Genomic DNA, 17513 nt, shown 5'->3' with positions numbered 1-17513 from the left:
AGAGAGAGAGAGAGAGATTGAGAGAGAGACAGACAGACAGACAGACACGGCGCACAGGCATGCCACCTTGCACATGTGGAGCCAGAGAATGGCTTGCTAGGATTTTACTTTCATTCCACCATGTGGATGCCAGAAATCAATTCAACGTTAGACTTGGTGGCAAGTACCACTGAGCTGTCTCCTAGCCTCCAAATTTTTAGATTTTGTGTTTTATGTGCTTGTTTAGTAGGTTTAGAGAATTTCAATGGAAAAGGGCAACTTGGAAGTTACTACATTCTGTGCTAGGTCAGATCATCTTCAGTGCTCATACGTTTATTTTTAAAAAGTGAGACTCAACTCATTTTCTGCTTTCATAAAGAGTATTGCTGACTCGTTTTAAAAAGGAATTACATTAAGTTTTTCCCTCCGTTTCTTGTCAAGCTTACAACCCACAATTTTGATTCTTTCTAGGCTGAAGTGATGTTTTCTTTTATCATGGTGATAGGAATAAATTTTTTGCAATTAAAAAGTTCATTCAGCTAGATGTAAGAAGTACAAGCCTTTGATCCTAGCACTTGGAGGCAGAGGCAGGCAGATCTCTGTAAGTTGAAGCTTCCTATGGCACTCTTAGGAGCCACGTGTTAAACTGAAACATAATAAGGACTAGACCACTTCAGTGACCTTTCCAAGGTTAGACCTCACCTGCTAGATATAAGCTTTGTAGAGGGCAATGCCATCTTACAGACTAAGTTCTCATTTGTACTGGAACAACACCACAGCATATAAACTGTCATCTATCAGTTACTAATGTGAGTCATGGTTGGGTTTTGTTGTTGTTGTTTGGGGGTTTTGTTTTATATGTTTGTTTCTTTGTTTTAAAACAGGATCTTACCATGTAGCCCTAAATAGCCTATAAGTCATGTAGGCCAGCTGGTCTAGAATTCACAGAGAACTGCCTACTCCCACCTCCTGTGTGCCGGGATTGAATTATAGTTTTTAAGGCCAGCTCTGTCCATTTGTCTTCTTACATATTACTTTGTTTTTTATCTCTATTATGTAAAGTAATAAAATGCATATTAGAGGTATTACTGAAATACCTCCAATGCATACTTCAGGTATTACTGAAATACCTGAAATATTGAAATATTACAGATTTCAAAGACAAAACTGGGACCTGGAGAGACGACAGCTCAGTGGTTAACGGCTCTCACCTCTCTTGAAGAGTTCAGTTCCCAGAAGCTACATGGCAGCTCACAACCATCTTAACTCCAGTTCTAGGGGATCCAACATACTTCTCACCTCCATGTGTTTCTTCACACCATCCACATGTGGTGCACATATGTACACACAGGCAAACACTTATACAGGGATAATATAAATAAATACATCTTTTTTAAATATAGAAGTTATGGCAGTCCTTATAAATACCCAGCTGAGGACCTGACTCCAAAGATACAAAGCCTGTTACAGAAAGAGAAAGTTCCCCAGATTACTAGAGAGAAAAGCTGGGCTGGGAGCTGGGCATCTCCCAGACCCCTGAAAAAGTGACCTTGTTTTCTTTCATTTTTATAGGAGTTGTCATCTCAAACAATCCAATTGCTTCTGTTGTTTCAGGAATATTATTTTAGCGTTTGCTAGTACCCTGAGGCACGGTCTCATTCCTAACCTCCTTGGTGAAGGGACGTATGCCAGGTACAACTGCCGGGATGCAGTGTGGTGGTGGCTGCAGTGCATTCAGGACTATTGCGGGATGGTTCCTAACGGTCTAGACATCCTCAGATGCCCAGTATCAAGGATGTATCCAACAGACGACTCCGCACCCTTGTCTGCTGGGACACTGGTAAAGAGCATTTCCTAAAATAATTTTCAATAAAATGTAACTTTATTTTTTAATGTAAAATATTAAGGCTCCAAGTCATAAGAATTCAGATATAAGAAAATGTCAATATCAATATTCCTTTAGTGTCAACACAGTGAGAAGTTACAGAGATAAGACTTGCCCCTCGCTTAAACCCAGAGCCTGGGAACATTTGCACCGCTGCTTTTCCCAGCCCCACCCACTTCCTGCTTCCTCCTCCAAGGGAAAGTCTGTATCCCCACATTCCTAGAGTTGAGGGATTTAGGAAAATAATACTGTGACCCATTCCTAACAGAAGCGATGTCCCTGCTGTCTCCAACAGGATCAGCCTTTGTTTGAAGTCATACAGGAAGCTATGCAAAGGCACATGCAAGGCATCCAGTTCCGAGAGAGGAACGCCGGCCCGCAGATTGATCGAAACATGAAGGATGAGGGTGCGTCATGCCAGCGCCATGGTTAAGACTTACCAGTGCTGTCAGATTAACCCTTACTGTTGCTTTACAAATACTTGTGTGCAAAACCTGAAGCTTGACCTCAGAAAGGCAAACATTGTTCCAGATCTCTCCAAACTTTGTTACAAAAGAAAAGATAAAAGTTTGTATCTTTTGTCAATCAATTTTCAAGGTGATATTGACATTATAATTTATTTAATATATATGAGGGGGGTTTTTTATTTGCAAGTATGTCTGTGCACCGTGTGCATGCTTGGTGCCTGCAGAGGTCAGAAGAGAACATCAGATCCCTGGAAACTGGAGATTGAGATGGTTGTGAACCCAGGTCCTCCACAAGAGCAACAGTATTAACTGCTGAACCATCTCTCTAACCCTTAGTGGTTCAATTTCTAATCTCAATGCTAGTATTACCTTTTTATTACCAGGTATGATGGCCTATGCCTATAATCCAACACTCAGGAGGTAGAGGCAGGACTATCCTGAGTTCAAGACTAGCCTGAGCTACAAAGTAAAACATGGACTCAAGAACATAAAAAGGAAGCCCAGCATTGTAGTACATGTCTTCAGTCCCAGCACTTGGGAGACAGATCCCTGAGTATGAGGTTAGCCTGGTCCACAGAGTGAGTTCCAGATCAGTCAGAGCTACACAGAGACACCTGTCTCAAAAATTAATTAGTTAATTCTGTTTCTGAGAATTGAATGTTAAGTGCCAGGCTTTGTGGTGATGCCTTTACCTTTGTCATTCCTAATTCCTGAAGACGTTAAGAATGAATTACATTGGGATGAGAGGTGGTTCCGTAGTTAAAATGTTATGGTGAACAAGCGCGAGTCAGAACTCAAGTCTCCAGAACCTGTGTAAATGCCAGGTGAGCTGCTGATAGTTCCAGCCTCTGAAGGCAGAGGCATGGCGTCTAGAAACAGGTAAGCCAGCCAGTGAGACTAGTGTATCATACAGAGCGCTTGGGTCTGACTGAGAGACCCTGACTGTATGAACAAGGCAGACGAGGGAGCAAGAAAGGATAGATATCAACCTCAGGCCTACACACACTCGCATACGTATGTACCAGCACACATGGGAACACACATAAACATGCATACACAGTACACATACATACACCTGAAAAGACATTATTTAAGTGAAAGATTACATTATGTTATTCCCATTTTCACTAAATGAGAGAACTAAAAAGTCAGCTTCCCAGAGCTGCTAGGGGTCAAAGGGAGGATGTCACCCATGGTTGACTTCTGTGTAGACCCGGCTAACCTCTGCACCGCCACAGTGCTTTATGGGTATATAACATTAAAGTAGTTACACTCTCTTAACTCACTTTGGGTTTACCATGTCCTCATCCTAAGGCCAGCTAGTACAGGGTTAGTCACCTCATCACCCCTCATTTACACTCTGGGGAGGGTTTTGATGAGTTTGATATATATTTACTTTAGTCTTATAAATATGATTTATGTGAAGTTTTAGTATAATTTAAAAAGAATTCCAGATTCATAGAAAGTTGTAAAGTGATACATAGGGTACAGCACCCTTCACCTTTAGGATGTTTTAATGTAAGTGGAGTAAAAGATCAGAATCCAGATGTGTAGGATGCTGCTAGCTGGGCTGTCCTCCGTCCCCTTCTCCCTCCTCTCCACATCACCTCATCTGGACGAGCCATCAGCTCTGTGAAGCAGGAGCCGTGTTCATGAGAGCACTACCATACAAAGATGTAGAGCTAGTCCATCCGTGCAGACATTTTATGTATCCCATAGACCCACTGCAGCCCCACCCTGGTCTCACTGCTCATCTCTGCCTCCCCGCACGGTCGTTATTTTGAACATATTTATAAATGCACTGTTTCTTTGTTTTGAGATCAGTCTCTGTGTAGCTCTGGCTGTCCTGGATCTCACATGTAGACCAAGTCTCGAACTCACAGTGATAGATGGTCTGCCTCAACATCCTGAGTGCTGAGATGAAAAGTCTGGGACATACACCTGGCTCTGAAGTTTTTATGTAAATTGAATATTCAGTATGTAATTTTTTTGATTTGGCTGATCAAGACAGGATCTTGCTTTGAAGCTTTAGGTGGCCTGGAACTGCTATATAGTCCAGACTAACCTTGAATCATGATGGCTTGTTATTTATAGTAGTATAATAGTATAGCAGTACTACACAAGTACTAACTCACTAAGTTAATTGGTAACGACCACTGATACATTCTTTATCCTTCACTAAGAGAAGCCAATGGGAATAGGTTTAGTATCCAAAGAACGTTTTTATAGGATCTCTGAGATTTTTAGAGTTTACTGTTGTTGTTGTATGAAACACTTCAAATTTAAATAAGCAAAATAATTTTTACCTTTGAAACTGGTATTGAAATTAAATATATTAACTTACTAGATTTTCTTTATATCTTTCTGTTTTACTTTGAAAAGAAATAAAACCACATAATCCAAAGATTTTCTCTCTTTTTTATTTTTTTAATTCCTTATCTATAGTTAATGGCTAGGCTGTAGCTGGAGTATACTGTTTTCATGTATATTTTTATACTTTATGCATTTATATATGTTTGAGCATGTATAAATTAGATGTGATATATATTATGAAGTTTAAAGTAAATGTGATATATATATATATGATTATATTAGTTTCTTAAATTCTACACTCTATACAAATATATCAGATATGTAAAAGAATCATAGATTAAAATCTGTATTTTAAGTCTTCATTTTAAAAAGGGTTTTTATTTGCTACCTTCTGTAACATGCTTACTATAGATCCAGTTTGTTCATTCAAAGGACCGAGCATTTCCTAGAATATACGATGTTAAAACATTCTTCTACTGAGAAGACATGTGATTTTTGCTAATGTAAGCAGTGCTTTAGAAAGAACATCATGATATGCTGTTCTGGGTACACACAGGTGTCTTTGAAAGAGAAATGAAATTTATATGTGTTTACTACAAAACTGAATGATTTTTAGTTGTTTAAAAATAGTGTCACTGAGGCTTCCCTAGCTTCAAGCTCACCATCCAGCTTCAAAGTCGTGTGTGGTCCTCCGGCCTCTGCATCCTGAGTGCCAGGACCACAGACCTGCACCTCCATGACTGCTTTGTAAGTGTCTTATTTCGTGTTTTCAGGTTTCAACATAACTGCAGGGATTGATGAAGAAACAGGGTTTGTTTATGGAGGAAATCGCTTCAACTGTGGCACATGGATGGATAAAATGGGAGAGAGTGACCGAGCTAGAAACAGAGGGATCCCAGCCACCCCAAGGTAGAGTCCGTGTCCTGATGCTGCTGCACATTAACTTTTAATTCACCAGCTCCCTTTTTAAACATACTTACTCACGGCGTCTTTTGTTCTGCTAACCATGGTCCTCACAGTAAATCCTTCCAGACCTGTCGTCTCCCCTCCTCAGCCTTTACAAGTCTTTACAAGTATGGAAAACAACTAATTGAAATTGATCTTTTAAAAACATTGTTTTCGGGCCTAGAGAGATGGCTCAGTGGCTAAGAGCTCTGACTGCTTTTACCGTGGTCCTGAGTTCAGTTCCCAGCAACCACATGGTGGCTCATAACCATCTGTAATGGGATCGGGTGCCCTCTTCTGGTGTGTCTGAAGACAGCCACAGTGTACTCACATACATAAAATAAATAAATCTGTTTTTTAAAAAATCTTAAAAATGTTGTTTTCTGAACATTTTATCTCTAACTTTGTTATCTGAGAGGTTTTCTTTTATGAGTTTAGAAGGTATCAACAAATGTCACAAGTTCTTGATACTGACTTAAGCTTCTTTTAAAATAAATCATGTGTCCATTTGGGAAGGTGCATATGTGTGCCTTTGGAAGCCACAAGAGGTCATATGATTCTCCAGAACTGGAGCTACAGGCGCTGGAGGGCTGCCCACTGTGTTTGCTGGGAGCTGAGCCAAGGTTGTCTGCAAGAGCAGTAATTGCTCTTAACCAATGAGCCTTCTCTCCAGCCCAGAAGTTGTTTTCTCATTAAAGTTCTTATCTTCAAACACATCAGCCAGGACTAAAGAGATACCCTGTCTCAAAAACATAAAAGCAAATGAGTGTGTCAGAGCCTGGAGAGGTGGCTCAGCTGTGAAGGAAGTTGCTGCCCCACAAGGCCCAAGCTCGTTCCCAGCACTCACAGTGGGAGGCTCACAACCAACTGTAACACCAGCTCCAGGAGAGCCAGTGCTCATATCTGGGCATCCACACATGTGGCATGTGCACGTAGAGATACACATGGATACACAAAATGAAAATACATATTTTTAAAATATTAGAAACAAAATCAATCCCAAAATAGTAAGGGAGGAGATTTCTTATATGATGTAATATATATTACTTATAATGTGAAGATGTGGGCACAGATAGTTGCTTGTATGATGCATTCATTATAATATTCACCAGCATCTATCGTTGGTGGCAATGGTTTGATTTGGTTCTATGCTACCCAGAGTCTTCCTTATTGCTAGACATTCAACTCTGAGCTACATCCCCAACCTAGATTTACTTATTGAATGCCCTTTTAAATAATGGTTAAGTAAGCTTAACACAAAAAATAAATTTTTCTAATTTTAGAGATGGGTCTGCTGTGGAAATCGTGGGCTTGTGTAAATCTGCTGTTCGTTGGTTGCTGGAATTGTCTAAGAAAAATATCTTTCCCTATCATGAAGTTAGAGTAAAAAGACATGGTAAGCTGGTCAGTTTTACAAGAAACCTATATAAGTTATTAACCTTTGTTGCTGTCATTGGGTTCACCATCCAATGCTAGAAAAGGCTAACTTTTAAGAAGAAAGAAAAATGGCTAATTCCCAATATGGAAATCCTAACAGAGCTGGTTACTAACACTGTCCTAAATACCCGTGAGCTGAGAGAAGGCGGCAGAGTGCCTGCCTCCATGCCCTCTCCCTCACTCTGGGAGAACGTTACATCCCATGGGTAGTCTGGAAATTTTTCCTTCTCTTTCTGGAACAATTTCTATGCAATAGAAACAATGTTTGAGCTACCCATACAATTTTAAACTTTCTAAAAAGTAAAAAGAAGTAGTTGTACGTTTAATTCAATGTACATGAAATGTTGCTTATTAGCACAGTGTGATGGATATGAAGTTAGTCCTGAGCTATTTTTTATTCTTTTGAGAGAGGTAATTGGTCTTTGAATTTATAGCATATCTCCATCTAAAGTAGCCACATTTACTAAAACATAGATAATTTATTTCATAATTAAGCTAAATATGAAGTTTTGGCAATAACAGATGTTTAAATGTTCTGAATGTCTATGACTGCCATGTTTTGTTTTGTTTTGTTTTTTTATCGATTTTCAGGAAAGGTTGTAGCAGTCTCATATGACGAGTGGAACAGAAAAATACAAAACAATTTTGAAAAGCTGTTTCATGTTTCCGAAGACCCTTCAGACCCTAACGAGAAGCATCCGAATCTGGTTCACAAACGCGGCATCTACAAGGACAGCTATGGTGCCTCGAGTCCTTGGTGTGACTATCAGCTCAGGCCCAATTTTACCATAGCCATGGTCGTGGTAAGTGATGTAATACCTTCAGATTTCAGAAATGTCATGGTAACTCTACTAAGGGCCTTTTTTTTTTTTCCTGTTTGGTTTTAATTTCCACTTAACCATGAAACATTGCTTTCTGGATAGTTTTCTGTGGTTTCAGTAATTAAGTATGCATACCACCTCTAATGTGAAATAGTGTCAAAAACAGAAAATAGTAGATGCTGAGAAACAAACAGTCCCAGAGTCACACATGCCACAGTACCTGGTGCCTCTGCACACACTGCTGAATAGACTATGTCTCTTGGGTGAGATCCAGCTGCCTCAGCCAGCCTCAGCCAGCCTCAGCCGTCACCCTTTCCTCCTGAAAACTGAGGACATCTGTACTGCATAAGCTCATGCCACAGACAGCTCCCCAGTGCACTAGTCAGAAAGCCTGTGCTAGGGAATGCCCACAGACAGCTTATAGTCACATTGTCTCCTTTGTGGTTTTCTCTAATTCTCTTTGACTAAGAATTCGTTTTATTATTTTATTTTATTATTTTATGTTTGTGGGAGGGGTTGCCTGCCTGTATGCCATGTCATGTACATGCAGTGCCCCAAGAGGCCAGAAGAGGGCATCAGATCCCTGAGGCTAAAATTACAGACTGTTGTCAGTCACCTTGTAGGTGCTGGAAATTGAACCTATATCCTCTGAAAGAAAAGCCAGTGTTCTTAACCACTGAGCCATCTCTCCAGCCACCTAGCTAAGTGTGGGAAAAAAAACACACGGGGCGGCTTGGGCCCACGCAGCAACAGCCCACAGGCCGGCAGCAGAGTCCTGGGGGCCTTTTCCGCAGGCGTGTTCCCACATACACAAGAAGATCTAAGGTTCCAAAATCTGAAAGCTTGTTGGCGGCGGGCACAGAAGACACATGGAGTCAGTGGAAGAAGTTTATTGTCCATGCTGTGAAAGTTGAATCTGAACGTGTGTACGCCCCCCCCCCCCAGAGCCTGGGAGAGCTGGCTTATATAGACGGTGGGAAGGAGGGGGAACCAGGGAGGAATAACTTAATTATCTAGGCCCCCCCACCTTATTAATATGTAAAACTCTCGAGGCAGAGGCCTGTTAGTCACACCCTCTATCTGTGTCTTACGTGACTGATGGTACAGGTTAAATGGAGATAAGACCGTGTGTCAGGGCCCTGGGTTCTAGGGGCGTGGCCAAACACCTGCAGTCTCAGGGTTCCAGGCCGGTGCCAACCCAAGATGCCCTTCTACAGCCGGACAGCTAAGAATTCTTGATCCCCTTTTGTTGTAAAATCTCAGTCTAAAAATAAACTCTTAAGGGCAGTAGACTAGAAGGGCTCTGTGTTTAGCCCTGCCTACCTGGACGTTTGACTTTGTCAAAAAGATTGCTAAACAGAGTGTTACTAGTTGTAGTGGTATAAAAGTGCAACCTGTGGACTGGAGAGATGGCTCAGTGGTTAAGAGCATTGACTGCTCCTCCAGAGGTCCTGAGTTCATTATCCAGCACCCACAGTTCTGTACCTCACACCCTCATACAGACATACATGTAGGTAAAGTCCAGCAATGCACATAAAATAAAAAGAAAGAAAGAGTGCAGGCTTGGCCAGAGCCAGCTTTGGTTTGGTGCCTTTTCACTTTCTGTGTTAAGATGGGTGCAGATTTTCTCTCCTTCCACATGCCACAAGCACTTGTGCTATTGGTGTACAAGTTCTTCCAAATTCATTATGGTGAAGAAGAAAGGAGAAAAGCTTGAGATACTTACAGGATGCTCCTGCCACCTAGAGATAAAGTGGCGGTTGTGGTGAGTTCTGCCTCTTATAGCTGTGACTCCTGTTTGGATCTGGTACTCGTTCTTGAGGGAGCGGTGGCCTGGGAGCTCTCCCAGCCTCTCAGCCAAGAAAGGCGACTCAGATTCAGCCTCGGAGGATTAGATTCCTCAGGCTCGACTCTCACATCTGACCCACACCATATTCTTAATTTTTTTTCAGAGTCTACAGTTAACTTACATGGGTAAGAACTAATTTTTCTGTGATACTAAAATGTTTTGTTCTTTGTTTATTTTACCTTCATTAGGCCCCTGAACTCTTTACTGCTGAAAAGGCTTGGAAGGCTTTGGAAATTGCAGAAAAAAAATTGCTTGGCCCCCTTGGCATGAAAACTTTAGATCCAGAGTAAGTTGGAATATTAGTATTAAGAAGGTTGGTGAGCTGGATGGTGGTTTTGAGTGCCTTTAGTCTCAGCACCCGGGAGGTGGCAGAGGCAGGTAGATCTGAGTTCAAGGCCAGCCTGGTTTACAGAATGAGTTCCAGGATGGCCAGGGCTACACAGAGAAACACTGTCTCAAAAACAGGGAAAAAGAAAAAAAGAAGGCAGTTGATAGCATGTTTAACCCACATAGATTAGTATTATCTATTCTGCACTTGTTTACAAATAACTTCTGGAAAATCACATTCAAACTTCTGAAAACATCTGCCAGTTTACTGTGTGTGAGTGTTAAAAGTACCTCTAGCTTCTATATTCACTAATTAATTTGTAAATTGTAAATATATAAAGCTAATGTCCTCAATATTCTTTATTTTGTTTCTGACTATAAAAGTAATACATGATTATTATGGTCATTGGAAAGTAACAACAATATAAAAGAAAAAGAAGTTACAGAATCAAGCATTGGTCCAATCTTGACTGTTACCCAAGTCATTTTTATTCATGTTGTACAATTTGAGTTATGTAGCCACAAATCTAGAAGAATTTGTATCAAAAAGTTCAGGCTTGGTGCCTCACATCAGTAATCCCAGCACCCGAGTCTGAAATAGAATGGTCAAGAAGCCATTGCCTGTCTGGACTGCTTAGCAAGACCCTGTCTCAAACAATAAAACAACAACAAAATCAAAACTCAATATGGTGGCTCAGTGCTATAGTGCCAGCACTTGGAGACTTGGTTGTCTAAAAAGAAGGAAGAAAAAAAAAAAAACCTAATGGGGCTGTAACTCGACAGTCGACATTTGCCTAGAGAGGAGGAGGAGGCCCTGCACCACTCAAACAAAAAAGTTTCATGAGCTCAATTCCCAAGACAACAAAAGTAAATAGTTTTTAAAAATAACTCTTGAGCCCAGCATGATGACTCATACCTGTATCCCAGCCTCGGATAGTTGAAACAGGAGAATTGAGAGTTCACATTCATCTCCCACTGTCTCGAGAGTTTGGGACCAGCCTGACCACGAGAGCCCATCCCAGGGTGGCAGGAGCAGTTGGAAGGATGCAGCTCATGGTGGAGCTCGTGTTACCCTGTGTAAGACCCTGGGTTCTACCCCAGCACCACACTGTTTTTTATGTGTATGAGAGTTTTGCCTTCATATATTTTTCTGTGCCACATGTGTGCCTGGTGACCTTGGAGACCAGAAGAGGGCATGGGATCCCCTGGAACTAGAGTTACAGATCGTTGTAAACCATCATGTGAGTGCTGGAATTGAACCCAGGTCTTCTGCAAGAGCAGTGCCCTTAACTGCTGAACCATCTTTCCAGGCCCTCAAGGACAGTCTTTATGTTTTGTATTTGCTGATGGTTTTCCCGTACTGCTGGATAACCTGCAATTGTTTGTGCTATTTTAAATAATAGGTGTATCTGTTCTTCTCCATCCTTCATGGTAATTACACCACTCTTTCTGCCTAAATCAGTAAAGAACTGTGTCTTTTTTGCTCCACAATTTACATTTGCAAATATCTTTACTTTTATAACTTTTTTTTGTAAATTCCCAGGGTCTTTCTGGGTTTTTTGTTTTTGGTTTTTTTTATGTTTTACTTACATGTAACTCTGTGTACCACATGCATACAGTTCCCTCAGAGGCCAAAAAAGGGTATCAGATACCCTGGAACTGGAGTTAGAAGTGGATGTGAGCCTTGTGGATACTGGGAATTGAACCCTCATGCTCTAAAGGAGCAGCCAGTGTGCTTAACATCTGAGCCAGGGTTTTATACTTTACTACAGATTGGAATTAAAGGCATGTGCTACTATATGTGGCCTGCCTTTCTTTCTTTCTTGGTTGGGTTTTTGTTTTGAGCTTTTTTCTTTTCTTTTTACTTTTTTTTTTTTTTTGACAGATTTCTCTTTGTAGCTTCCTGGAACTCGCTCTGTAGACTAGGCTGGCCTTGAACTCAGAGATCTGCCTGCCTCTGCCTTCTGAGTGCTAGGATTAAAGTCATGTGCCACCACTGCCCCTGTGTCACCTGACCTTTCTATATACTGATTTTATTATTTCTTTACTGTTGTTTGAGACAGAATGTTACACAGCTGATACTGAGACCTTAAACTCCTGATCCTCCTGCCTCAGGCTCCTAGAGTTAGACTCATGCCGCCATGCTTGGCTTGACCTCGTTATGGAAGCACAAAATTCTGTGTGCAAACACCGTTGTTTTCTGTATGTTTGCATGTTCAGAGAAGACTAAAAACTAGTCAGGTGTGGTGGTACACAAAGGAAGATCTCTGTGAGTTCAAAGCCAGCCTGAACTACTGAGAAAGTTCCAGGTCAGCCAGGGGCACACACAGTCAAGCCCTGTCTCAAACTCTTAGCCCTCAAAAAACGAACAGAAGACCTGCTGATCTATCTAAAAGTTAATGATAGAGGTTCACATGGCCATTTTGTGTCAATAAAGAAGATTTTAAAAGTTACAATTTAGTTAAATCTTACTATGCATAACTCATCTGTTGGCAACGTTTGTAACACTGCTCAGTATATAACTTTGTTATAAATTCTATATATTATATTCAATATCTATATTCATTAGATATATAGTATAGTCATATATATAGTATAGTCATTTTAGTTTTAAAATAGCTTCATAGAGAAATTTAAAAAATAACCCTACATGGAATAAGGTTGTATAAATTGTGGGATACTTGCCCAATATAGATAAGGACCTAGGTTTGATCAATTGGTACCACAAAATAAATAATTTATATAAATAAATGCCTTTCTGCTCTGTAGTCAATAAAACCTTATCTTTATTTTTTCCTAATTCAAACAACTGCTTGGACATTTTAATTGTTATACACATATTAAAAGCCTAGTGCAATGGTTGACTTTAATATAATGTAGACAGGCTCCTTGAAGACAAGATGCCTCAATATTTTTATTAATTTTTAAAAATTAGCATACAAAGTAATAGGTTTAATTATGGCATTATTCATACATATTTCTGTGAAGGCTCTTCCCCCTGCTCCCTGGTCCTGTCAATCTTCCTGTCACCCGACAGCCCTCACCCTGCCCTCACGTTACATATATCCATCACCTTCCTTTCCTTCTCTTTCCATTCTCCATCCGTGGACCCTCCTCTAGTACCATGACCTACCCTGTATATAAATTAAAGTCTGGGCTCTACATATGAAAGAAAACATAAGGACACTTGACTTCTTTGTTAATCTTTTCCGAACACTCTGTTAAAGTCCTCTGTACTTGGTATGCACTAATTTTGTATTAAGTACTGTCCTAATGCCGAGCACGCTTACTCTGCAGAGTAGGAAAAGACGATTCTTTTTCTTGCCTTTGTTATTGAATTCTCATGCCTCCTGATGATGCCCGACCCTCTTGCTGACCTTGAACTCCTATCGTTTTGCAGTGACATGGTTTACTGTGGAGTTTATGATAATTCCTTAGACAATGACAACTACAACCTTGCTAGAGGTTTCAACTACCATCAAGGACCTGTAAGAATTTCATTTTCTTTTCAGAGTTTTCCATGTAACTTATTTTTAAGTAAAGATAGATATTCATAATTCTTTTTCTCTTTGTTTTTAAATCATATTTTAGGAGTGGCTATGGCCAATTGGGTATTTTCTTCGTGCAAAGTTGTATTTTTCCAAAATGATGGGCCCAGAGACTGCTGCGAAGACTGTATTTTTGGTTAAAAATGTTCTTTCTAGACATTATGTTCATCTTGAGAGGTAAGTCATCCCAGAACGAGTGTCCAGTCAGTGGATTAGCTGTCAGGTAAACAAGGTTTCCTTAGAATTCTTTTTTGCGTGCCCTGTGCATCTTCACGGGACCCACCCTGTGCTCTGTAACTGTAATTTCAGCTGTGGAATTTCTACCACCATTAAGTATTTTGGTTCTTACATTTTTATATAAGTATTTGAGGCTCTTATATTTTATGATCTGTACTTGTGGAATAGTCTTTAATTTTTAAGATAACTGATCATTTGAATATGATTAAGATAGAATAAAATAATACTTGAAGTATTAAAGTTGGGCCTTTTGAGTTGATTCATTTATCAAGTAAAAATTTTCATTATTTTTAAAATATCAGTTGATCTTTTGACTATTACTTCAAGTGTTATTTCTTGTACTCTTTGTCCTAATTATTAGTAAATTAAACAGTGTTGACATTGTGTATTTTTCTGAGATGGTACAAACTTAGTCTGACTCTTAATTTCTTTAAGTCTAGATGATATCTAAGTGCACCTGCTGCTGATTGCTTAGACTAAATGTGTAAGCAGTGTACACTGCCTCGCTTCCTCGTGTGAGCATCGTTAGGTACACTGACAGTCTGAGGGGTGCTGGGATCTGTCACTGGTCGTGTAAGCTCTAGACATCCCTCTTCTCTCTTTGCACGTAGAAATGGTTCCAGCCGTTACCTCATAGGATTTCTGTCAGTATTAAATAAGATTTGTATATAAAGTACTATTAGAAGATATGTGTGTAATAAATTTCAATGTTATCCTGTAGAATAAGGAACGAAATGGCATTTTCCTAATTATAGCTTTTAGTGTCTCTGTATTACTTCATTTGGGTTTCTAATTCTACTAAGTTCACCCATAGAACAGCTACATATTTACAGTTTGAGTCCTGATCTTAGCCTAAAAGACTTCAATTATTGCCAGCCTGAGGGATCTTCCTATAATGCCAGCCCATGGGAGGCCAAAGCAGGAAGCCCATGAGTTTAGAGACGTGTGGTTACATGAGACCCTATCTCAAAATGCAAAACAAGCTAAAATTATGCCTGAGAGAATATTTATCTATGTATTTAAAGTTTTAGTTATGAAACTGAGCCTAGTGAAACACACCTGTATTTCTAGCACTTGGAAGGCAGAGACAGGAGGATCACTGCAAGTTTATGGCCAGCCTTAGCTACATAGCAAGTTCCAAGCCAGCTAGAATTACATAGTAAGACCCTAACCCAAAAACAAAAACAACACCAATAATAAAAAAGACTCATTTGTATTTGCTAGTATCAAAACATAATTTATATGTGAAGTCATATATACATATGTATATATATACCTTTAGAATATTGTTTTATAACAAATGACTTTGATTGCTTCTAGAGTGAAAGGCAAAACCTTTATGCATGTGCATTAAACTATGTCTCATAAAACGCTTTTCCTTTTCTTTGTTTTTCAGATCCCCATGGAAAGGACTTCCAGAGCTCACCAATGAGAATGGCCAGTACTGCCCTTTCAGCTGTGAGACACAGGCATGGTCAATGGCTGCTGTTCTGGAAACCCTCTATGATTTATAGTTGGCTCGTAGATATTTAGTTATTGTGTGAACACTTGACATTACTGAATGCAAGGTCATAAAGAAATGGAAGCTCAACTCATTTTAAAAATCTCATTCACAACTAGGGAATGGTGCCACATGCTTTGCTCCCAGCACTCGGGAGGCAAAGCCAGACAGATCTCTTGAGTTGGAGGCCAGCCTGATCTACAGAGACAGTTCCTGGACAGCCAGATCTACACAGAGAAACCCTGTGTCTAAAAAACAAAAACCAAACAAAAATATTGATTTTTTTTGCTTTTTTTTTTTTTCTTAAAAAATATCATGTGTGCCACCACACCCAGTATATGCAGTACTGGGGCTCACACGCAGGACCTCACGAGTGTTACACAAACTCTCTGCCAACTGAATGAATCAGAAAGAAAAATGATCATTTCCCATAGAATGTTACTGAAAAAGTATTCTTCAAAGCAGGGTTAAAAAAAAAGACCATTTATCATCTTCAGTTTGGAGGAAGAGGGAGGTGCTCTGAAGTCCTCCTGTCTTTTGGCTGGCACACTCCAGAGGCTGTGCTTCACGAATGCCCTGCCGTTTGTTACAGCAGTCTTACTACCGTGCCTAGGGCAGTCGGTGCACACTTGGTAGATGCTTTGTGAATGTAGAATTATGGAAGTTTCCTCCCACAGTATATGTTCGTAGATGGGGCTCAGAGCTTCAAAATGTGCTTTGCTTTTAACAGATAAGTTATGTTTTTAAATAAATGCCAACATTTAAATAATAATAAATGTTTTATAATAAATGCCAACTATACTTAATATAAACTATTTGTGTTAAAGAATAATTGGAACATAATAAAACAGACCACTAGGACATAAAATAATTCTGTAAAATTAATTCTGATTTCCCACTATGAGATAGTTTACATTTTCAAAATGGAAATTACTGGGCATATTTATGGATATATTTTTTCAAGGGGAAAAAAAGCCTAGAGCGGTAGCTTGGTGGCACAGTGCTTGCTTAGCATGTGTCAAGACCCTGAGTTCTATCCGTAAAACCATCAAGAGAGAAAGGAGGGAGCATAAGAGGGGAGGGAGGTAGAACAAAGAGGAGGGGAGGAAAGAGGAAGGATTTAAATTAGAGCCATATTAGGTTATCTACAATGGGGTCACCATCCACCTCAGAAGATCTTTAGGGTACAGTGTTCCTACTGAGGACTATTAGTGAAAGACCAGTACTGTGTTTTGCATGGTTTATTTGAAAGTCTCAGAAGGTACGTTTTACATTATCTCAGCCACAGTAATTAAGGTAATGCTTTTAGACTGTAAAAGGATAATTGCCATTTGACCCAAGAGCACTTAGGTCAAACACTTCGTTCCTGTGTGATGCTGCATAGTGTTATTTTTATTTTACATTTCCCAAATGGTCCGTGCCTTGGTTTTTCACTTACCAAAAGCAATCCTTACTAAATGAAAAGTAAACTTAAACCAGTTTAACCAGTATGCTGTGATATTTTAGTGAGTTTTCAAAGAGGACTGTGGAAACAGGAGGCCTGTCATTTCAGTATCATCACCTAAGTGGTAATCATGTCTACTGTGTCTTAAACGGCTCTGACTACTGAGCAGATGTTTGTGTCTGTGTATCAAAATAAAAGTTTTTTCTAAAGGACTCTCTTTGCTTTCCTCCATCATTTGTTTTGGTTTGGTTTTTTGTTTGTTTGTTTGTTTGTTTGGGGTTTTTTTTCGAGACAGGGTTTCTCTGTATAGCCCTGGCTGTCCTGGAACTCACTCTGTAGACCAGGCTGGCCTCGAACTCAGAAATCCTCCTGCCTCTGCCTCCCATGTGCTGGGATTAAAGGCTTGCGCCACCACTGCCCAGCTTCCTCCATCATTTTTACTGTAAATTTCCCTGTCCTCATGAGTGGTGTTCAGAGACTTCCCTTTTATAGGATATAGGAGGAGCAGGGAGAGGGGAGAGGGAAGGTTGTCTGGAGATTTATTAAAGTAGCCGTGTGTAAGTTAGGAGTGAGGTAAGCTTTCAGTGTATCCCTAAGTCTGTTAGCATCTGTACTCCTTTGCTGTATCTTGAATATGATGAATTTTTATTTACATTTTACCAACTCACAAATACAGTAGCAAGTGGATGTGATGTGAACATTTACTTTCTGAAAAAGTCAGACATTTTTTACTTTCAATTTTATTACTGAGCAATATGAG

The 17513-nt window shown here is 39.9% G+C and overlaps 1 protein-coding gene across 1 annotated transcript in view; it reads left to right on the top strand.

Moving 5' to 3' along the window:
- The window catches only part of Agl (amylo-alpha-1, 6-glucosidase, 4-alpha-glucanotransferase), a 54171-nt gene extending 38675 nt beyond the window's left edge, over positions 1-15496 (top strand). The window contains exons 26-34 of the mRNA XM_028757291.1: positions 1594-1819; positions 2160-2271; positions 5418-5553; positions 6873-6985; positions 7618-7829; positions 9885-9982; positions 13424-13511; positions 13615-13748; positions 15205-15496. Of these exons, the coding sequence (XP_028613124.1) occupies positions 1594-1819; positions 2160-2271; positions 5418-5553; positions 6873-6985; positions 7618-7829; positions 9885-9982; positions 13424-13511; positions 13615-13748; positions 15205-15322 (1237 nt within the window). The 3' untranslated portion in view covers positions 15323-15496. The remainder of the gene's footprint in view (positions 1-1593; positions 1820-2159; positions 2272-5417; positions 5554-6872; positions 6986-7617; positions 7830-9884; positions 9983-13423; positions 13512-13614; positions 13749-15204) is intronic.
- The last annotated feature ends 2017 nt before the right edge of the window (positions 15497-17513 follow it).

Source organism: Grammomys surdaster, unplaced genomic scaffold (assembly GCF_004785775.1).
Source record: "Grammomys surdaster isolate TR1022 unplaced genomic scaffold, NIH_TR_1.0 126158, whole genome shotgun sequence".
NCBI lineage: Eukaryota > Metazoa > Chordata > Mammalia > Rodentia > Muridae > Grammomys > Grammomys surdaster.
The sequence above is the reverse complement of the archived record's forward strand: the minus strand, read 5'-3'. Positions and strand labels throughout refer to the sequence as shown.